We start from the raw sequence: 23,771 nt of genomic DNA, 5'->3' as shown, positions 1-23,771 counted from the left end.
GCTCACCCTCCACTTACCCCACCCCTCCTTCTGATCTCTCATTCTCTGACACCCAGGGCTTTTTGTTCCCATTTTCTCCCCTTCTCCGTGATTCACTTTCTCTCCCCCTGCCTCATTAGCTGGATGCTTCATTGGTGGAGCGCTGTAGCTTGTTGAAGCTGGAAAGGCGTGGTCTTCATGTCTTTTTGAAGTCCGTCTGTGCCGAGTCGTTACACGGATATTTCAGTGGTTATTAGTTGAATATTCTTTGGATAACATCAACCTTGTGTGCATGTCTATATACTTGTTTTTCCTGTCTCATGCATATATTTTTATGCACACACCAGTCAGTCAGTCAGTCAGTCAGTCAGAGCTTGGTGCAGTTCTCTTCTGTTCCAGTTTCCAGTAAGCTGATCCTGCTGGCAAAGGCTAGTGGGGAGACTTCCTTTTCTGGAAGGACCTGATGCATCGTGTTAATGATCCTCTCTCTCTTCCACCCCATTTCTTTTTCACTCTCTCTCTCTCTGTCTCTCTTCTGGCCTGTTCAAGGAGAGTCTCATTTCATATCACAACGTCTGGGCAGGGAGCAACAGCAGAGATCATCCAGCCGGCAGAGTGAAGGGACCGTGTGGATCACACCCCCCTTTTCTTCTCTTTCTCTAACACCAGTTACACACTCCTTTCCCTCTTCTGGTCTTTCTCTTACTTTCTGTCTTAACCACTGTTTTTGTCTTTTCTTTTTCTGACTCTCTCTGTTTGAGTCTCCCTTGTCATATAACATTTTTGTGTGTCTCTGTCTCTTTTTGGAAGTATGTCTCCAGACTCCAGGCTCAGGTAGGCAGCACAACATCCAGCCAGGAATACACTCCTTCAGCCTACTTCTCTATCTTTTCTTTATTCTTGCATCACGTATATCAACATCCTCCACCTCCTCATCTTCGTCCTCCATCTCTATCTCTCTGCTCTCCTCCTGCCTCCACACCCTGCCTCTGAGCGCATTGGAGAGAGTCGCCAATTGCGCACAGTGAAGGCAGCAAGTGGGAGTGGACCTCAGTGACCGTGCTTGCAAGTGTGTGCAAGTGTTTGTGAACGTGGAGAGGAAGAGGAGAGGAGAGAAGAAGAAGAAGAAGGAGGAGGAGGAGGAGGAGGAGGGAGTGAGCATCAGCACAGTTCTCCCAGTCTCTCCTCGCTTCACGCGCACTCCCACTTTGCATGGAACAGTCCTTCCTTCACTGCTTCTAAATGGACATTTCTGTGGCAGCGTTTTAGCAGTGAAGACAGCAGCTGCTGCCACTCTATTCCACAAGCTCCTACATGCTGGATTAAAAAAAGTGAGGAGAGGAGAAGAACAGTGGGAGCTCTCTGAATATGAGTGAGGAAGCTAAGGAGAAAGCAGGCGGCGGGAAAGGAGCCCATCGCAAGAAGAAAGGCAAAAAGGTATGAGAAAGGAAGAGCTTTCTTTGTCTTGGTGTGCCTCCCTTTGCTCTGTAGCTTTTGCTTAGGCTTAGCAAATGATCCTTAATGTTGAAGTAAGAGGTGGTTGGATGAGGTGAGATTTATGGGTGAGGTTCATAAACTAATTGCACAGGAAGGTGAAGGTGTGTTTAACCACGCTGTTGAAAATGACTCTTTTTCAAGAGCAGATGTTTTCAGGTGTCTAAGACTGAATAATATGTGAATTCTGCTGTGAAGTGCTCACAGATTTATTTTTTGACTTCTGTCTACGGCTCTGTCGTGAGAGAGAAATATTTGTTTAGCCTTACCTGGAATGCTTCCAAACCCACTGAAATGCCGTCTGTCAGTCACTGGTTATTATAATCCTGACGTTGTAACTGGTCTGCCTGGTTGTTTTGCTGTGGATGACTGGCTGAGAGAGCAGTGGTATGTAAAGTGGAGAGAGAATGTGTATTATGGAAAGCAAGGGGATGTCCTCAGGGGTTAGGGTGGGGGCAGCATAATGCACGGATTGCACAGGCATCTGTTGTACAGTCTAACTCCTTCACAGCTTTGTGTGTGGATAGGTTTGTGTTGCTGTGTGAATGTGTGTGCACCTGAGACACATCTACATACAGTAGTCATCCTGTTGTGTTCCACTGAAGTAGCTATTATGGTTTTTAATTGAAGGTGTTCACCACAGAAACAGGTCTTGACTTATGAAGTGGAATGTCGGTAAGTTTTTTTGTGTCTGTACTTGTGTTTACTTATCTTTGATTTCTGCTTTTGGTGGACAGTTAAATATCTTCAGCGTGCCTGTTTGTGGTGGAAGTATTATTTAAACACTTCTCGCTTCTGTGCTTCCAATTCTGGTGTGTTAATGTGCCTAGCCTATGATAAATGTGTTTTGGCACTGAAAGCAACTGATCATGCACAGACAGTCTCACAGAATACACACTTCAGTGCATCAAACCCACAAGGAGTGTTTTCCAGATTGTTTGAGCCGCTTTGCAGCTAAAACTAGATTGGAGGTATCCCCTTAGATCAGGGCTGTAGCAGAGAAGGAAGAGCTACAGCAGATTTTTAGCTATATGTTTTACACAGTGAATGTGCCTGTTGTTGTGAAAGAAATGTTCTGTGTTTCCCACTAAATAATTTATAGCTGCTGTAATATGTACCACCCTCAGTGGTAAAGCTGTCAGTCTGGTTCTTCATGGATAGCAAGAGACAACATTTTCAAAGTGTAGATGTCAGTAAATACAGTCATGTTGAATGTAGAGAAATGGCATAAAAATACCATAGATATCAAAAGTTAGTACACAGTAGTGCATCTTCACAGAGGGCAAAATGACAATTTTATTTGTCCTTATAGAAGCAAAATGCACATTGATCACATACAACAATAAAACAAGTGACAAAAGTAAAGTGAATAACTGATAATATTACAATGCAATGTTCTGCTGGGAAACCTGGGGCCTGGCATTCATGCGGATGTTAATTTGACAGTATTAGACAACTACCCCACCCCCAGCAATGGCAATGGCATTCCCCGATGGCAGTGGCCTGCCTCAACAGGACAGTCCACCCCACCGCACTGCAAAAACTGTTAAGGATCAGCTGGAGAAACACACCAAAGAGCTCAAGGGTTTGACCTGGCCTCCAAACTCCCCAGATTCCAATCCAATCAAGCATCCATGGGATGTGCTGGAACAAGCCCTGTCTACAGATGTCCTACTAGGCAGTCTACAGGACCCAAAGTAGCTGCTTCCAGTGTCCTAGGGTCAGACACCACAAGATGCTCCGTGTCCATCATTAGCAATGTCGCAGATATATAACAAAAATTGCAGTGCAAGAAGGATACATCACTTTGAAAATATATTACATAGAAACTGTGCCTCCATTGTATAAGTTCAAGAATATCGAACATCCAAATTAACCTCCCCAGTACATGATAGGCTAGGCTCTTCTTCTTCACACAGAGACAATACCATCTGAATTGTGATTTTAAGCAAAATGCTAAGTATCAGTTTGAAACATGCAAATATAAGGAAGATTCTCCATCTCCAACTCCATTTCACAAGAGATTAAGATAAAGCATGTTTGGTTAAATTCACCAATAGGATTATGAGCGAGGCCCAAAGTTCTCCATTGATGTGTTTTCCCCAACAAGCCTCAGCCCGTTATCTCTCTCACACAAGCGCCAGACCGCAGCCATGCAACAGAAAACTGCACAGCAAAAATAATGCATGCTAATGCATTTTACATATGTATGCTGTTTGTTTGTTGTGTGAGCACGTGTGCAAATGTGTGTCCATTTCTTGTGTGCTTCTCTACGTGAGTGTGCGAATGCCAGATAAGTATGCCAGATGTGTTAATGATTGTAGCCATGGCAACTAGTTTCTGTTCTAAGCGAAAGATGTCGAGGGTGTGAGCAGAGAGAGAAGAGCGAAGGAGAGAGTGAAGAGGGGGTGGACTGGTGAACTTGGTGGCCAGAACAGAATTTATTTTTCATGAGGCAGATGCTGTGACGGGTGAAGCTCAAGGATACAATCAAACATCTTTTGACTCAAGGTCCCCCGACTTATCCTGATTATGACAGGGGTCGTGAATCAACACCAGATTCAGCGTGGTGTTTAGGGGGTTTTTGTGAGTGTTTGTGCTTATCAGTGTGTGTGTGTGTGTGTGTGTGTGTGTGTGTGTGTGTTTAAGTGTATCATGTCTGGTATGTGCGCTGAATATTTGTCAGTATGTTTGTGTAGCACTTTGATGTTCCTCCAAATGCTCTATGATCTCAGAGAGGCTGAATGATAAGAATTTGATGTAGTGATAGAGATAATGAGGTTTACATAACATAAGCACACAAAGTATTAAAAGGAATTTAGTTGCAAACATTTCCACCATGAGGAAGCGGCTGTGTACGTGCGTGCGTGTGTGGCGTGCACACGCGCATAATTAGACATCTGGTTTGAAGCGCTGTTCTGAGTTACCATGTAGTTAGTTTAGGTGCTTAAACTGCACGTAGAACATTTTTCTTACGCAATAAAAGGACAGAAATAAAGAGGAAAGATTTGCCTGCCAGATAAAAAGGGCTTATATAGAAGTGTCTCCCTTTCAGAATCCTAAAAACTAAAACTAAACTCAGTAAAACTGAAAAGGAAAGAACATGCTTAAATAAAAACACATTTTATTTAACCTGATTCACTAAGCAGAGAGTTTGTGCAGGTTACTTTAGGCTCTGATGTGGTTTGCAGTTAAAATTCAGGTGTTGTGCAGTCTAAGAATTAAACCAGCAGTGCTAAATATATCTGTACATTTTCCCCACATCAGCGGCTTCTCCATATAAGTCTCCTCAGAAAAGTAAACATAACATTATATAAGAGATTTTCATGCTGAACTGAAGAAGTGCCATAGTTTTACTGGGGTTATACCATCCAAAAATAAACTGCCCTTAACCGCAAGATGTACTCTGTGTTTACACTTTCTGATGATTGTGTAAGGAGACCATGGTGTTTCTGTCAGAAAAAAAAAAAACCTAAGCAGAGCTGCTCCTGTAAAAGCCTCTGACAGTCCAACATGCTGACAAATGGCGACAGCTGAGAAGCACGGCATCGCTGAAACACTAAAAATTCTGTCACAAACAAGCTACTACTGCTGATCATATTTCCCCACATGAGTATATTCTGCCTCTGTTCTTTGCAATGTATTTCAGAAGTGGCAGTAAGAGTTCATTTACTTGTTGCTAGATTTTTTTTGTTGTTGACATAAATGCTTTCAGGGCTGCAGCTCAATCTTTTATTGTAATATAGACCAAATCAGCAGAAAAAAAATAATGATGACTTTAGCTCAATTTCGTCCATCCTTCCAGTTTTCACTAGACTGCATACATCCCTCTTTTGTCTTGCCTCTGTTGTCTTGTTTCTAATGAGACAGCCAGTCGGCCAGGCAGCAAGGCTTGGGCAGCTCTGTTCTTTGTCTTGGATGGAAAAACCCTGCCAGAGACAGAGAGCCCCGCGTCTGGAGGACTGGTGAAATAAGCCGTTCTGTGACTGTGCCTTCAAAGAGAAATTGCACATCACATCCCCCAGATAACAGCAGGGCACTGGTGAATGTGCTGATGGAAGATGTGAAGCACTTGCGCGCACGCGTGTGTGTCTGTGTGTGTAGATTAAGAGAGCAAACAAAGTGCTGCTTTTGTTTTTCAGATTACACTAATGGACTTGGCGCAGATAAAATCTTTAAAGAGGTGAAGGTTATGCTTCATGGGTTTAGGAGAAAGTATGTGGTGAAAATTTAGAGGAAGTATGAATAAATACTATATAATGCTTTTGTAAATAGAGGTGAGCTGATTTATTTTTGGATAATGAATTAATTGCTTAAGTCATCTTCAAACAAAAGGCCAATGCTTCTCCTTTCCCGGCTGCACTTATGGGAAGATTTGCTGTTTTTGTCTAATATCATTAGAGTTTATACTGAGTATCTTTGGCTTTCGGACAGCCATAAAAAGCTAAATCTTCAAAAGATGTCACCTTAGAGTTTATTTTAATAGATCAAATTTACTGTCTATTGGCATTTTATTAATGATTATTGGATTAATCACAAAATAACCAATGCCAAAATGACTTACGTATCAAAAAAATCTAGTTCAGACTGAATGTTGAATTTTATGTAGCTCTCCTAAACTGTTGGGCTATTATATTATGCTTGTTCCAAAAGTTTTTGCAGTGGCTCACACACAGAAAACCCAAGAAAAATCTATTGAACCTGGATATTGATATTGGTTTTAGGCCAAAAAAACATGAGATTCCTCATCACATCACCTCTTTGGCATCCCTCACTTCTGCAGCATATTCTAGGTGCAGCATAGAAATGTGATGACTTATATAAAGACACACACACACACACACACACACACACACACACACACACACACACACACACACACACACACACACACACACACACACTGTTGCTGTTGGACTGTGGAGGTGTGCACATGTGTGCTCCCTCGGTAGCTTTATAAATGTATGCATGCATGTGTGTAGGTGGGTGTATTCCTCCTGTTTCTGTGTGGATGTGCGTTTGGGTAGGTAGGCGTCACAGAGCTCGGGCACAGCTGCGCGCCCTGGGGAGAGGGCAGTGGGATCAGCCTGTCAGAGCTCCATCACTTTCAGATGTACTGTCTCTGTTCCTCTGTTTCCATTGAGGGAAGAAGAAAAAGAAGGAGAGAAGCCATGGGAGAGGGAGGCTATTGAAGGTAGGGGAGATGGAGAAATAGGAGTGAGACAGAGGACAGAGAAGTAAGAGTGAGGTGTGAGCTAAGGGAGTGACAGAGGAGGAGATTGAAAGGAAAAGGATAAGGAACTACAGAGGAGGAGTGCTTCTTTGTCAGTCCATTGCTCTAGAGCACTCCCTTAATCCCCGAACTGCTTTATGGGATATTGAAGGGCTGTTACAGTATATCGCAGGTGTTTGTCCAATAATCAAGCCTCACAAAGTCTCTGCCACCTTAGTTTTCCAATATCATGCATAGTGCCAGCTGTGAACAATAATTTCTTAAGCATTAGCAAATCAAAACAATCATTCCCAACTGGACAGGTGTGTGAAGGTGAGAAAGTAATTTATAAATGTCTTTAAAGAGAGACTGATTTTTTTTTGTGGTTATTTTTAAATTATTTAGATGTTTCTTGTCCTTGTTCCTTCCCACTGAACTTCAGATGAGGCCTTTTTGAACATCTTTGTCTTTCCAAATGATTATGCAACAAGTAGTACAAAGCAGAGCTTGGCCCTTGTGAATTCAGCATAAATATGGGATTTACTGTTTGTCTGTTTGGATCACTGACTGTTTAAAAGGCTGACCAGTTACCTGACTGCTGTGCTGATGCTTTTTTAATCATGTCAGCTTTCTGGACAGGAACCTGAGGCAGCTGTCAGACAAAAAAACCCCCAAAAAAACCAACAAACAAGAAAGCAGGCCTAATCACACGCAAACAAACAAACAAAAGAGTACACATATAGACTACAGATAGAGACAGAATGGCCTTGGCCAGGTAACAAGGCTGTTGAACCAGACCCAATCAACAAAAACAGGACTAACAAGGGCTCACCACTTTTCAGTCTATCTATCCATCCTCCACATATCATCCCACCTCCATCAACAAAAGCAAGCAATTTGCCAGAATGCCGTGGTTATTTTCTTTGTTTTTTAAAGTCTGTCAGCAAGAGTGAATCAATACCAGTGAGTGCACAGTGCAATTTAAAAAGAGATTCTCTTCCTGCAATGAATGGCAAGAGCCCATGTTGTGTTATAATCTCATATCAGAGTGCTTCTTATTAGACACATGTGAAAACCTGCCTGTAATTATTAAAAAAGGCCAGCCCTCAGTCTGCAAATTAAACTTTGGATAGCTGAAAATGATTTGGGGCTGTGTTTTTAATTAAAGACAGCAAAAAAAAAATAATGACCCACAGCTGAATTTAAATGTAAAAAGATCCGAAATCTGTGAACCTGGGCTGTTTACTGACCCCAACTGCAGTTGCTTTCAGGCGTCGACAGTGTTATAATGCTTGTTTTCATATCCGTTCTACTGGTATTTTCCTCTGCTGGCAGTTGCTGTTCCCTGAACTCCAGAGCCAATTCCGTTTCCCACAGCTCCATCCGGAAGGCTCTTTACATCTCACTCAGTTGTGCTCCTTCCATTCCCCTTTCTCCCCTTTTCTGACTTCTTCAAAAGACTCCACAATATGACTCAGTTGTGGAAAACAACACAGGAAAAAGATGGTTGAATACAGAGTTTCTCTGTCAGGTTTAGACACCTCTTTTAGCAAGTTCGGGGATCCTCCTTAAACCTCTCCTGGCCCTGTGTTGCTATGGCAACTGTTAAATGCAACAGAACAGGATAACAAAAGCTTTTGTTCCATACCAAAAGCAATAACAGTGGTTTATGCTCACAGCATTGTCTGCCGACCCTGTAGTGACCGTTTCATTCTCCCACCTTTTTTTTCCTGTTATTTAACATCACTGTTTTTTACTAAACACTGCATGAAAACAGATTAAAGTCTCTGGTTTATTTTTAGTCCATATTTAGAAGAACTGAGTCACAGATGCTCTGGTTGTTAATTGTTCTGCACAGAAAAAAAAATTGCACTACTGAAACTGATGTGTGAGTTGTTAATAAGGCTTTGGTCATGATGCAGGGAATAACAACTGACAAAGATCACACTATTCCCACACCAATTCCCACAGTGATACAGCAGGGAAAAGTGTCATGTGATGTAAATTCCTGTTTATTATGTTTGATGTGCAGACTGATTGTGTTTATTCACATAGCAAGCAGTGGTGGGTGCAAACAGATTTCAGTTTCAGATTTCAGAGCAGTGGCCCCACCGTGACCTGAATGATGCCATTGACATTACAGCGCTGTTTGTAAAGTGAAAGGACTTATTAAACACAATTTAGTGAAAAAAGGAGAAGTAGGGGTCTGCATCCCTCTCTGTCCCTTTGGTTCTCAGGTGTTGTTTATTTAAGTTTGATGATGTATTCTAGGATCAGGAATGCATCCACAGTGGAGGCAAGCCAGATGGCTCACCCCTGCTTCCTCCGTGGGATGGAAAATGACAGCTTGCTGGTGAATAAAATAGGTAAAGGAAATGAAAAGGAAATGTGAGCAGATAGCTGCAGATTCTCTTAAAACTGTCATGTGCCAAGACCCTTCTGCTGTCTCTCTGCTTGAAGTTGCACTTAACAGCAGGATCTGGCTTCCACTGAAATTCAAAATGTCTGACAGATAGCCGCAGAACAGAGGCCGTGTTTTCAAATGTGGAGCAGATTGCCAGTTTAGCACCATTCATGCTAAGCTGTTTGGAAAGCCAGGTGAGGGAGACATCTAGAGACGTTGGCAATTTTCTTTTCAGTCTTATTCACTGTTTTTAATAGCATGTTTCAGGCAATTCTGCCATCTCTAAGTTCTGTTTGTATGCTGCTGGTTGTTTTGTTACTTTTTGATAGGCACATAATTGCTGCCTGACTTATGACACATTTTATTCTAGGAGCAAAGTGCAATGTCCTGTACTGCATCAAAGTCGAAAGGAGGTGGCTGAGAGGGATGGCGAGCACAGAAAGTGCAACACTTTCCCTCTGGAGTTCACAGCCTGAGTCCTTCATTGCTTACGATTAGGCAACAAACACACTTTGTTTGAGGTTAGGAAAAAATTTTGGTTTCTTTTAAAGTGAACACACATCAGTCATTCAGGTGTGCAAAGATTTTAAACCAATAAAGTGAACCCCTGTGTCACGCTTAATGTCAGTGCTGACTTTCTGAATATTAAACACGTCATTTCTAGGTGACATGGTTTTTCTGGGTCTGAGAGTAGAGATTTATTTAAAATAACAATCGGCATCACAGTGAGATGAAAACATTTCCTTGAGAGGTTTAATTTGCTTAAAAACATAAGCCATTGTTCTGGACTTCTTGTCAAGCCCCTGTCCTGCTGAGAAACAAGAATTTTCTTTTCAGCCTTAATGAAGCAGTGGATAACAGTTGTCATTAAACCTCTTGTGTGCGTATATCAGGGTTATTATAGTTAACGAAAACGAACGAAATAACGAAAACTGAAATTGAAAAAACATTGTCGTTAACTGAAATAAATAAAAACTATAATTAAAAGGAAAAAACGATAACTAATTAAAACTGAATTGTGAGTTTACAAAACTAACTAAAACTAACTGAAATTATCGATAAGCTGACTTTCATTTACTTGTTTTTTTTTTTTTTTTAAGCCTTGTGGATTGATATGAAATCATTTTTTCCGCTCTCCGAGTTTAAGCTGGGAGCGCCACAGGACAACTGTGTGTGTGAGTGCGCATGTGCGTGCGCTCACCGCGCTGGTCTGCAAAGTAATGGCTGCGGTCTGCCGAGAAAGAGGCAGAGTCCCGTATGGAGGTTCTTTGAGTACAAACACCTGCACACGCCCACAAGGTAATTAACACACACAATCCAGCTACACAAGCATAAATGTGGACATGAGGTCGGCAAGTTCCGTAGGTTGTGTACAGAGGCCGCAAAGACCCTGCAGGTTTAATTAGCGAGCATCTAACCAAGCTAGCTCCAAAACAGAAGCAGCTTCAGGTGGTGAGAACATCAGGATGCAGCTGGATTTGAGCTTTGACTCCTTCAAAGAGTTTGTTTTTGTCAAACACCACATGTAGCTGTTGTTAATCTACTGCACTGATGCTGAACTTTATTGTGGAGTTTATTGTAGAATTTATTGAGTTTGGGAGTTCATGTTTTTCTTTGTTTCTCCCTGTTGATGTTCATGTGTGTCCTTAATATTACACACATTTAGCATGTCTTGTGAACAGTTGGTTGTTGAATATATTTCTTTAAACTGTATCTTTTGTCAAGTTTTCATTACACAATAGTCACTTTTGCGCCTTGAATCTTGCACCTGATTAGGTATGAAAATACTAAAACTAATACTGAAACTAACTGAAACTAACTAAAACTAAGCATGAAACCAAAAATAAAAACTAATAAAAACGAGAAAATCCACTCTGAAAACTAATTAAAACTAACTGAATTAAAGAAAAAAAAGTAAAAACTAACTAAAACTAAACTATAATGTAAAATCCAAAACTATTATAACCCTGGCGTATATATATATTATATATTTTGCATGAACAGTGGGATTTCCATCAGCCTTCAGTGGAGGTTCCATAATCTTACAATTCCTTTGTTCATAATGTTATGGTTTTCCCATGCTGTCTGGTGGCAACCCTATAACTGGGCTCTTGAAGCAGCACAGTGAGGAGGTACAGGGGTGGACTGAGGTCTGCCAACTGTGGGGTGGAGTGAGGGGTGGGGGTGGGGGGCATGTTAAATGCTCCCATTTTTAGATGCCAGTTCAGGATTGACAGCAGCAAAATGTGAGCCCCAAGGCAACACCACCTGAGCCAGATGGTACGATAGCATCGGAAGGAAAGAACAGGCACAGAGACTGAAGGTGGAGGAAGATGACAGATGAGAGGCAGTAGAGGATCTGGAAAATGAGAGTGAGGCATAGAGATTCACGACAGGTGAAACCAAAAGGGGATTGTGTGATGCTGAGCAAAAGAAGGAAGCTGTAGGAGAACTGGATGAGATAATAAATGTATGTAAGCGACTGCACACACGCACACCTAAAATAAATGCCTACAGGCATGCTTGAGAGCTAGATTTCCAGGGGCTTCAGTGTCAGTGAATGCACCACAGAGTTTTCTGTTACAGTATTATGTAACCCAAAAAAAAAAAAAATGATCTCCTCTCTTCTGTAGTAAAACTGTGACATTTGTCAGCTTTCAGTGCAGGAACAAAAAATGTTAACCTCATCTATTCTCCAACTCTGCCTTCTGCTCTCTGTTTCTGTAACTGCCATAGAGCTGAGGAGCCAGACACATGGAATCGGCTTCATGTTTTTATTGATAACTCGGTTGCTGTTGAAGAACAGACCAATCTTGTTTTGATTTGTTGATTGTCCATGCTTAAGGGATGAAGCAAATGGTGTTTGTCTGCTTTTTATTAGTCTGGCTCTGCATTTGACCAGAAATATTTTTTGACATTTTGTGAGCTAGTCTTTTGCTGCTGCAAGCCAACTTAAGTCATTAATGATGAGACAATTGTCCTGTTGAAAGTCCTCAGTGCACCTCTTACTGCATCCATTACATCATTCATTCTTCACCTTGTTGACTTTAATGGGAAGCCTGCAGTAGTTACATGTGCTTTGTCATATTCCAAACACTTGCGTCTCTCAACAACACAGCTCCAGAGATTGGTATTGGTATTTGTTACAAACAACAGTGATGCAGAAGCCCATTAAATTAAAAAGCTCCATGCCATTGGGCGGGTCTCATATTTTTTCCAAGCACTTCTGTATGAAGGCTGAAGGCTATCATTGGCACATTTTTGTAATTGCTGCCAGATGACTTGCATGAACCTTTAATAGTAAACTGACTGAAGGTGATAAGAGCTTTCTGTTTGCTTCCAAACAATAATTCCTGACATCAAGAACCTTTTCATAGAGTTAGCTTCAAACTATTGCTGCTATGCACATTGACAGTTATATTAGAATGTTTGAAATTCTCTGCTAGTGTTGTCTGCTTTACATGTGGCTTTGTCTACTCTGGAGGCCATTTTTTAGATTCAGTTTTCTTCACAGAAAAGCACCTATTTAAAATGGATGATTACCTGGAAGAGAGAGGAAATGATAGATTTTGTAATCAGACATTGATTATAGCCACAGTGCAAAGGGCCTTCTAGGCACAGTTGTCATTGTTGTGTACACATGCAGTAACTGAAATGTCTTTACCAGGCTTGCAATAAGCCGAAGCACAAAAAGTAGCATTGCCCGAGGCTTAAATGAAGCATGTGGGAGTCGTTCAGGGATAGCAGGTGATTTTTTATATCTTTTATTTTAGTTTTGAGTGTATGTTGTGTGTGCATGTGTGCGTGTTTGTTGTGGAATGCCTCACTGGTTGCAGAAGGTTGATGGGTGAGTTGTTTTTTTCCAAACAGTGACAGGATTTCTCCTGCCCTGAAGTCAGTGTGTGAACACACATAATGTGACAACCTCCAGCTGTGAGGGTGTGAGTCTGCTAATGAGATACCCTTTCAACCTGTGTAGGTCTGTGGGTGTGTATGTGTGCATTTATTTGTTAATGGAATAACCAGAACAACAACCATGGACATTTTACATGAGGTGACACAGAGATCATGTTGTCATTTGCTGTCACATCGAACGTCACAGTAATAATGATGCAGATATATATTATTTCTCCCCCAAGGTGAGAGCTGAGGCAGAGGCATATGCGTCAGTGTTGTTCGTCTGCAAGCTAGATAAAGCAAAACCGACAAAGATGAATCTCATGAACCTTTGTGCAGAGGTGGCATTAGCTCAGGAAAAATCCATTCAATTCTGGTGTACGTCTAGATCATTTTTTGAGATGGCCTTTCTTCCACTTATACAATTCGGGGGTGCAGGGTGCTGGAGCCTGTCCCAGGTGTCTTAGTGTGAGACACACCAGTCACCAGTCCGTTGCAGGGCATGATGCTTTTCATTTAAAGTTATTGACTTAATTGTAGCTTTATGTGGCTTGTACAGTTGATTAAAAAATTTTAATTATGTACATGTACATATCTCAAATCCATCAGTTTGATGTGATCATGCCATTAAAAATAGCCTCTGTTTACGATAATGTCTCCATACCCATGCAGAAGGAGTGAAAATGAATTGTCCCTGTCTCTCATTGATTTAATGAGATTAATTTAAGTAGGTAGTAAATGAAAAGAAGACGGGGGAAAGTGGACAGTATGGTTGGATACAGTTAGCCAAAATGTGCGGATGATGTGAGGGAAAGACAAATCTCAGGGAGCAGGGAGGGGAGAGGAAGTCTCAGTCATGAATAAATCACTGCTGAAATCTCCTTGCTGTCTAGCCCAGTGTAGACCAGTATCCTTTCGTAGTTATAGCTCATCCCAGATGGCCTAGTTTACCCACAGAGAAAAAGCCTAGTCGTAATTTACCAGCTGGGGACTTTTTATGATTGCTTCATCCATCATCAATTACCCAGCACAAGTGAAGTATGAAAGGAAACAGTGTGGGCATCCCCCACTATTTAATATTACCTGCATAAACAGAAAAAAAAAGTAATGTTTGAAGGACAATAGATGTAGAAATTAATGAAAAGTATGTTGTTTAGAGATTACAATGGCTTCATTATGTGTACCTGAATCTTAAAAATGAAGTACCTTTCTGAAAATCACTGTCTTCTTTGATGCAGTCGCAGAGGAGGCTGTTATGTAAAAGCGAGTGGGAAGACGAGATCAGCGCCCAAAAAAACTGAGTCAAAATTACACAAATGATGAAGTCTTGTCAGCTCAGTACAGTAACACACACCCATACACAGTCATGGAGTTGTAAGGGAAGAAAAGAAACCATTTCCTGCCTCAGTGTCATTAAACAATGGAGACATCCTCCTCACTGGCCAGGACAGTAAGGGACTGAGTGAGTCTGGAACGACCTGTGTTCACAATGGTTGTGACTGGTGTAATTCATCAGGGTTTGTGTGTGTCTGTGTGCTTCTTTTTTTACAGGGATGTGTAACAGGCACAGAGTCAAAGTGCAAGATAAAATATGCATTTTACTCTGCAGATGAAGGAGTTTGTCACTAAAGCCTTTGTCGCCAGTAACGGACACCATCCTTAACATACACAAATTAAAATGTAATGTAAACATGTATTCTAGGATCATTCACTTAATACTCAAAACTTATGAGTCCTTTTGTAATTCTGCTGCAGAAATAACATGGGCTTGTGAAGCCAAAGACATTATCCAGACACAAATCCCTCTTATTTTTCTGATATTTCTGTTTCCCAAGCACCTTTCTTTAAGACACATTAAGCAGAATTACTAATTCATTAGAAATATAGTACTGTAAGAAGGAACTGAGCTTCACTGCACAGTAATTGTGTTTTGTAACACTTTACTCAGAAGGAGGAAAAAGTGGGTTAGGCAGATTGAAATCAAATAAATGAAGCCATGATTAGGTGGGATTTTCCTTAGCATAGTCAGCCAGGTAAGTAAAGACGATGCGTTCAGATTTATAGAAGATTCTACAACATGATCTTTTATTTTTGGGTAAAACTGTATTAATGCTGACCCTCAAAATGAGCATAGGAGTAGGATGCTGGAAGATGAATCAATTTGTAAAAATAGCTGAAATCTTTGGTGGTTGGTTGTAGTGCTCTCAGATTTTACTTTATCTGAGGCAAGTCCACAGATGGCCAGTTTGTAGACCGCCTGCCTCAGAAACTTTAGATCAAATCCAGTCTCCTTACTGCTATTAAGGCCCATTTTTTTTTATCAACCACCCAATCAAAATGACAACATGAAAAAGACAGGATACACTAGACAGCTTGATTACTGCTACACATTGTGTTTATGAAATGTGCAAATAAAGTTCTCAATGCCATTTTCCATGACCACAACTGACCTCACTTTCTACTCTTCTTCCTCATTTGACCTTTTTTGGAAAGAGAGACGTATCAACTGTGACCAAAGCTTATTTATTTGCTACATTTCCAAAGGTCAGAGAGATGCAAATATATGATGTTAGTTAACATGTCTCTCCTTTTTATTTACATTGTGCAGTGTGATTTACTAGGCATTAATTGCACCATCTGGCATGTCTGACACAGATTGCAACCAAGATTTTATTAGGATCCTCCTCCACCGTGTAACATGCCATGTAGGTTGGCTGTGATCACACCTACCATCTATAGGCTCTTTTACTTGACTGCACTCAGTCATTAACTAGTCAGGAATTTGACTTACAGCGTTGGATGAAATCCCTGTATGTAAAACATGAATCTTGACGCATCCTCTTGAGCAACTGACATCTGAAGTGAGTCTCCAGGGTTTCCTGTGTGGCCTACTTCATTCGTCCAGATGGCAAAAAATGTTAAAAATGTATTACTTACCCAAAAAGCATGGCCAGAAAGGCATTTAAAGCTGCTGATTTTAACTCTCAGCAGATCACCCAACAGCTGATCCTCTGTATTTCTGTGTGCAACAAAAATATACTGCAGAAAGTTGCTTTTAAAATCCAAAAACATCACCATCCAAATGATTAGCACCACTGTAATTCTCCAATACAAGGCCATCTACAGTGGGTGCTCTAAACCATCCAATACATCTCAGAGAAAATATAATTTCCAACTGAATCTGACAGCTAATTGTCTTCTTTACCAGCAGAGTCACAGTTAGAATAGGATAAAGACAGCATTAGCATTGATTCTACATAGGCCTGTGACTGGCAAATGTGCTGCAGAGAAATGTGCTACCAGTTCTGTAGACAGCAAATAAAGTTAACGTGACTTCTGCTCCCCTTTTAAAATCAGCACTAGGAAATAAATGATAAATTAAAATAAGATAAAAAAAAAAAAAACCAGAGAGATTTAAAACCAAGACAGAGGGATGTCCTTCTTGTGGCTCTTTTGGACATATGTGACCCGATCTGGCAAAAGGAGTCAAAGTAGCAGGGGCTAATTCTTAGCCCAATAACATATGAATCAGCAAACATATGAATCATGCTTACTAAAATTACTTTGCATCTGTACAAAGCGGTCTGCAATACAGCTCACTGATTCATACGTTACTGGGCTGAGAATTAGCCCCTGACACTTGCAACTCCTTTTGCCAGATCAGGTCTCATTTTATTTTTAGTTAGATTATTTTTCTGAAGAGTGTAAAATCTCAAGGAGGAAGGAATTTTCTCAAATTTCATCTGGGGTAAGACAGGGAAAGGTAAAGGATCTGTGTTCATCAGGGGGATTTTACCTTACAATAGCGGCTAATTGGAGCTGTCAAGATGCTGATAATCTGTATTCAAGTGTGCCATTCAAAAAGGAACTGCATAAACTCAACATTTCTAAGAGAGATGATTAAAGGATGTTTGTGCGTGCGTGCGTGCGTGCGTGCGTGCGTGCGTGCGTGCGTGTGTGTGTGTGTTAGTATGACTGGCAGAGGGAATAAAAGGAATTATGCAGCTAGTGAGTGAAAAGGGCAAGCCCGATAGTGGTTTTTCTGACAGAAAATGTAATGGAATTGATTGGTAATCCAAGAATTCTACTGAGTTCTTTTGGCTTGTCTTTGAACAGTTTTGGAAGCTTTAGTTTTGCTGCTAAAGAAAAAGCTAAGACTTATGATTAAACCTTGCAGACCTAAGGAGCAGACAATGACATTTTCTTGTGATGTCTCTTGTGATGAAGTAGAAGTAGCTTAAAATGATCTCAATTTTAACAATATTTTCTACATAGCACATTTGATAAGTTAATTCATGATCATAATTGCTTTAATCAATATTACTCTATCTGTCCATCCATGATTTGTCATCTCTCAGGTCAAAGGAGAACCTGTAACCTTCATGCATTCACAGTCTCCGGCCCAGTGCAATAAAACATTATACGCTGTCTGACCTCCTTTTCTCCTCACACTCACAGCCTCCTGTTGTACCACTCTCCCGTACTTTTTCTCACACGCTTTCTTTTCCCTCTTCAGTTTTCCCCCCATTTCTGTCAGTGTGCTTGTTTTCTTGCAGCTACTTCACAGGGGCTGGAATGAACTGAAAACCTGAAGCAAGGTAGAATTTTTGACTAAGAACTTAAATATCACACACAGAAACAGACACACTGTCTCAGCATCAAAGCTCCTGTCACTCTCTGCCAGCTGATAAGCCACATCTTTGAGCAGGGCAGGAGAGAAAGAGAGGCAGAGGATGAGGTGAGAGAGTATAAGGTTGGAAAAAGAATGTAAAACAGACAGATCACTGGTAAAACATTCTTATCTTTGTGTGTGTGGGCATCACTGTGGACCTATCTGTCTGCCTGAGTTTGACAAATCTGTCGCAGAAATGTGAGTACCATGCCAAGTCCTATGTCTATTTCCTCTTTGGCATAGCCAGACGCCCCTTATCCCATCATGTGGCATTTGCCTGTAAATACACTTTAACAAGACCCCCCTGTGTGATTATGTGTACCCCAATCATCCACAACATTAAAACCACTGACAGGTGAAGTAAGCAACCTTGGTCATCTCTTTAAAATGCAGTGTTCGGCTAGGAGACTTTGTGTCCTGCCATTCAAGGGAATGTTACCTTCACAGTATCCACCTAAAGTTTTTTGCAGACCAAACCCAACGGCATCAGCCACCCCTTGCCACATGAAGAAAAAAAAAAACTGCTCAAGAATGGCTTGAGGAGTACAACAAAGTGCCCAAGTTGTTGATATAGTCTCCAGAGCCTGATCTGTAGAGGTCCTGACCTACATCGCCAAGGATTCAAAGGATCTGTCGCAAATGTCCCCATGCCAGACACCACTAAGCACACTCAGAAGTCCTGTGCCCATACCACAGCTCTTCTGGCACCAGGACGGAGGCCTTCACAGCATTAGGCAGGTGGTTTTAACGTTGACACTGACTGGCGTATGCTTATTACTGAACATGTCTGATAGTGAAAATGCCTGTTCCTCGCTGTAGGCTGCAAGTGTGTAATATTACAGCTTCTAATGTTACACTGCCAAATTATAAGAAATAACGTTAACAGCAGTGATGTAGGTCAGATAAAAAGGATGGTGTTTCCTGCTGTTGCTGAGGAAAGACCTCGCTCCCTCTGTGTCTATACTTCTCTCCCTCTCCGTTCCTCTGTGTTCCTGTCTCATTCACTCACCTCCACTGTCTGGGTCAGTCACTGATACTTTATCATCTGTTCCCTCACAAAGCATTCATCTCCATATGCGCCTACAACAGCAGTGTATGGCTGCATGAAACAAAGCATGAAATGTATTAAATTCACTAATGTTTGAACTAAAACATATCATTAAAAAAAATCACTCTGGCCTAAGGTTTTCTTGCTTGCAAAAAAATGTAAAATTAACATTTTCATGTTGCCAGGATCAGGCGCTTGATTCTCACAGAGCAGCCACTGTTTGCATTTGCTTGACAGCAAGTCATTTCTCGCTTTTCCGGCTGCAAAGTTTAATAAACACTGTCTTAGTGTGTTTATTGCAGTTTACACATGCTCTTCATGGAAGCATAACAGTTTTTTTTATGGGAACTATAACAGTCACAAGGACCGCCTATGTGAAATTTGTTTTTTTTTTCAGGTGAGGTCAAAATGTATTTAAGCAGGTATAATGTCCACAGCGCATGTTTCAGACGCATGCTTTTCCCTCGTATCTCCCTGTGACCGTCTATTCGCAGCTCCCTTGCGCCTGAACGTTTCTGTCCTTGTTTCCATGGAGACCAAAAGAGGTGTGGAGAATCCTGAAGCCCTTCTGCGGTCCCCGGCTCTGTCATACGTGCTGCCAGCCACCACCTCTCACCTTTAATAACCCTTCACGCACATCTTCTTTGCAAAGACATTATTACTAGGCGCTGGCTATTAGAAAGAACTGGTGACTGTTTCAGTTATATCCCATATGGCCATAGTGATATTTTTAATGATTTAAAACATCTAAAATATCAAATATTATACTGTTAAGTCACAATTTTGTCATGTTCAGACTTTAAATGTGATTCTTTGAGACCATGATGATGCTCAAACAATTCATCTAATGAAAATTGCACCAATAGGGATTGCCACAGCTCAGTGATCCTGCTGCACACTCGACCCGCATTTTCATCTGAATTATGGCAGTAACACCCACTTTCTATCTTTTCTGTTCTCTTGCACAATGACCTGTTCTATTGTCTGTGGGCTTGTGTCCTCCTTTTCAGCACTGAGAGGCTCATTTGTTGATCTCTTAACTAGATTAACTGCCTGTAACCCCTGCTGCCGCTTGTTGCTCAAGTGGGTTAGGCAGGGCTTCGCGCTGTTACTGTCCTGTCTTTGGTCGGCTCGTGGCCTCCCATAGCTTTCCCCTCTTTTGCACCTGGTGAACTTGCAATGTCAGGCATAGGGAGGATTAACTGAAGATGCACAGAGCTGAAAGGGTGAGTTTAATAGCATAGTCACATGGGCTTGTGTGTTTATCTACATGTCAGTAATTATCTATATGAAGGCCGACCTACTTACCATACAAACAAACAACAGTGTGTCTAACACCAGCGCTGACAGAGCTGTTGATTAACTAATTGCAGTACAGTGCTTACCAATTTATCTGCTAGTGAGATGACTCGGTTTGGATCTACACTGGAACACTGTGTAGTAAAACTACATTGTCATAGTCTCCCTTACTTTGTCTTTTATTTCTAGCCAGCAGTGTGTTGGGATTATTAGTTTGTCTGCTTCTCAAAGTCCAAGCTGAAACATCTGATCAGCTGGATTGCTTTGAAATCTCTTGTGCCACCAGGAGCTTGACATTTTCCGTTTTATTGTTGTTTCTGATTAAACAACACAGGGTTAGTCTTCAGAAGTATTTATACTGAACACAGTTTCCCATTGTAGTATATTATTAACCTTTAAGATACAGTTTGATAGAGGATCCTGTCACAAGGAACTTCCATTTTCCCCTTTGACCTATCACCTTTTCATTCTGGACCCATGCTGAGTTACCGTGACAGGTTGAACTCCAGGAACCAGAAGGTGAGGACAAAATATAAAGGGGGTTGAGGGAAGCTAGTCACAGCGGGGGTTTTTGAGACAGAAAAACACACGCATGGTCAGACAAATTTGGCTTCCAAGCACTGAAGTTGAGGTGACAGCGGTCGTGTGGGGACTGGAGACAATGGGCTGAGGGAGAATTGTATCTCTGTGTATGGCTTTTGCAGCAACACTGTGCAATCACTCAGACCGTCTACTGAAGTGACAGTTCAGGAAATTTCCACTGATGTGGGACTGGGGCCCCAGCTGTCATGTCGGAGGGATGGGGAGGGGTTGGGTGGGGCAAAATGAGAAGGAGAGAGAGAGCGGTGTTGGATGTTGCTTATCAGACTTGGCAAGAGTTTGCAGCTTCATGGCTTATGTGGGGGAACATTGATACATTTTCTGTCCTCCTTTCTTCCTCCATCTCTATGCGTTATTGTTTTCAGTGATAGAACAAATGATAGCCTCTCCTTTATGTTGGCAGCATAAGACTCATCTCACAGAATGACACTAGTTTTGTTTCAGAGCTACCTACAGTACGATGAGATAAATGATGCTTACTTTCGATTCCACATGAATGAAACCACATTAGTGTATTGAATTTGGAAGGCATCTGGATAAGAAAGAGTGTTTGTGTTTGAGTACTCTAAGTGATCATGTAAGCGTTACAGTAACTATTATCTGATTCATCCTCAGGAGTTTCACTGATGTATGTTTCTCATTCTATTGTATGTGATGTTTTGATCATTTATTTTTTAAACCTGTCTCTCTGGTTGGTTGGTTAGAAGGTGAAGTAGCACATGTGATGGAAATGTGGAGTAACAGTACTGAACTTTGTAATATGCTTTGCGAGAGGACGTGACATTTACACTGCCTCTATCGTGCCCTGCCCTGTCCCTAAGATCCAAACCATCCAAGGAGTGTGTGCATGTGTTTGTGCATGGTGATCATTGCTAAAGTGTGAGAAAGATGAGGTGATTGGATGTAGACTTTGTTTGTGTTGTGCACATGTAGCTTGCTGAGTTTGCTGCTCTGCTTTCAACTTGCAAACACAATTAGCTGATTTACATCCAATTAGAACTTCAATAAACTCTGTCCATAACCTTTCCATGCTGCCTAATGTCCAGATACAATATTAGACAGCATGTCGACCTTTTGGCATCACTAATACAAGAAGTGGTATGAGCTAAGTGTAGTAGTGCTACATTTCCATTACTGTCTGGATAGCAAACATCTCTGGCTTAGAGTTGGCCTCTTCTTTCCAGTGACTGAAAATGAAGCCTGCAAGTGATAAAATGCCCTAGCTGTTACTGTTACTAGGCCAGAGGTTACTAATGGAAAACCTGGATGTGCGTCCAGTTTGTAGACTTTATTCCTCTTTTCACACCACGTGTGTATATTTGGTTAAGCAACATGTCTAGGACGTATATCTATGCAAATAGAACAGTGGAAATTTATGAAAATACATTTTTGGCTCTCTGATTCTGTCTGAGAGACTTGAAGAGCATATTCTACCTGGTGAAAAAGCTATATTGATCTTACAGTTGGTTATATACTTTATCGTAACTCACAGCTAAACCTTTTAGTCATTGCAACCTTCAGTGACAGGTACAATTACGCCTTAGATGTATTGGCACAACACAGACAGATTCACTTGGATCTATTGGTGATTTATTTTATTATTATTATTATTTATATAAATTTTTATTGTGAGACCAGAAATTTGCAGTAAATATGTCAAAGCTAAAAAAAAACACTGTAATGGCAGATCATAAATGTTCAAGTGGCAGTTGACCTTTCTTCTGAAAAGACAAGCAACAAGAGTGTGAGAGAGTGTGTAAATGTGTTTGTATTTGTCTGTGCTTGGCTCTGTCTGTACTCACAGTAACACAAGACTTTGGGGTTCGCTGGGCCTGCCAGTTCTTTCCAGGTGGTTGCTTTGTGTATTTGTTTTAGTGTGTGTGGTGATACTTTGATATGGGTTTGACGTACTGTGCGAGAGTGAGCACGGCTCCCCAGGCACAGTGCTTCTTGGGACATCTCTATGATCCCATCATGACAGGGAAACTCGACACTGGGGAGGATATTCCACTGCCTAGCAGCTCGGGGAGTTACAAGGCTGCACAAACACACAGCCTCTGCAGTTCCAGTAACAGGGTCTGGTGAGGTTATGCCTGTACAAGCATACAGGGCTTCACACACTCCTGCTCTTTGCCACTTCAGCACGGAATCCCATGTACAGAAGTATCCAAAACTACATGTGCATGCCATGCAAAATGCTATTTATACATACACTGTACATGTGTATGTGTGTATATGCGTGTATAGGTACATGTGCAGGGCCACGCACATCCCCCCGCCCTAGGATTGCACTAATGAACACTCCCATTGCTGAGCGGACAGTGAGATGATTGGCACAGAGAAGGCATTACACCAGCACTTTCAGGCATATGGCATGTAGACCCACTGATGGGTGCTCACATATGGTACTGGTGGCTTCTGCCGCTTCACATGAGAGGAAGGCACTGTGCTCGCCTTTGATCAGACTCCAAATAACAGAGAACAGCACATAAAGTACAGCCCAAAAAAAAAAAATCTATGCTTGGGTTGCATCATTCTAACTCATTATTTTATATATATATATATATATATATATATATATACATTTTCCCTTCTCCCTTTGGTTTCTTTGTGATCTCACATTCGCAGGATAAATCAAGAAAATTTGAAAACACTTTTCACAGTATTGTGTAAAATGCTGCCATGCTGCATAATTTGTGTCACAAACTTGTCAAATTGCAGAAAAAAGCACAAATGTGAAAGAAAGTAGTTCTTTATTTTAGGGACATATACACATATATAATACTTATTTCTTCCATTTATATTTTAAATGAGAAGTGTATTTACAGTTCTCATAAGCTACTCTAGTCCAAATATATCTGATCCATATATACCACACTGGCAGCAACTGTAGCTCAGGAGGTAACGCAGGTCATCTTCTACTTGAAAGGTTGGTGGTTTGATCCCCAGCTCATACATTCTGCATGCCTAAGTGTCCTTAGGCAAGATAATGAATCCTAAATTGCTCCCGATGCTTCCATCTGTGTGACTGTGTGAATGGCTGAACGAGGCTTGTAGTGAAAAGCGTTTTGAGTGCTCAGTTAGAGTAGAAAAACACTCTGTAAGTACCAGACCATTAACCATTTATATCTGAGCACTACAATAGCAGTCAGATAAAGGCTGAAAT

The 23,771-nt window shown here is 41.2% G+C and overlaps 1 protein-coding gene across 3 annotated transcripts in view; it reads left to right on the top strand.

Annotated features, from left to right (window-relative positions):
* The first annotated feature begins 1,158 nt into the window (after positions 1–1,158).
* The window catches only part of LOC115793060 (ankyrin-3-like), a 115,382-nt gene continuing 92,769 nt past the window's right edge, over positions 1,159–23,771 (top strand). For all 3 annotated transcript variants that reach the window (XM_030747788.1, XM_030747787.1, XM_030747786.1), the window contains exon 1: positions 1,159–1,416. In XM_030747788.1, coding sequence (XP_030603648.1) covers positions 1,348–1,416 — 69 coding nt within the window. In that variant the 5' untranslated portion in view covers positions 1,159–1,347. The remainder of the gene's footprint in view (positions 1,417–23,771) is intronic.

This window comes from Archocentrus centrarchus, chromosome 15 (assembly GCF_007364275.1).
Source record: "Archocentrus centrarchus isolate MPI-CPG fArcCen1 chromosome 15, fArcCen1, whole genome shotgun sequence".
In the NCBI taxonomy this organism is placed as follows: Eukaryota; Metazoa; Chordata; class Actinopteri; order Cichliformes; family Cichlidae; genus Archocentrus; species Archocentrus centrarchus.
This window is presented reverse-complemented; position numbering and strand designations above follow the sequence as displayed.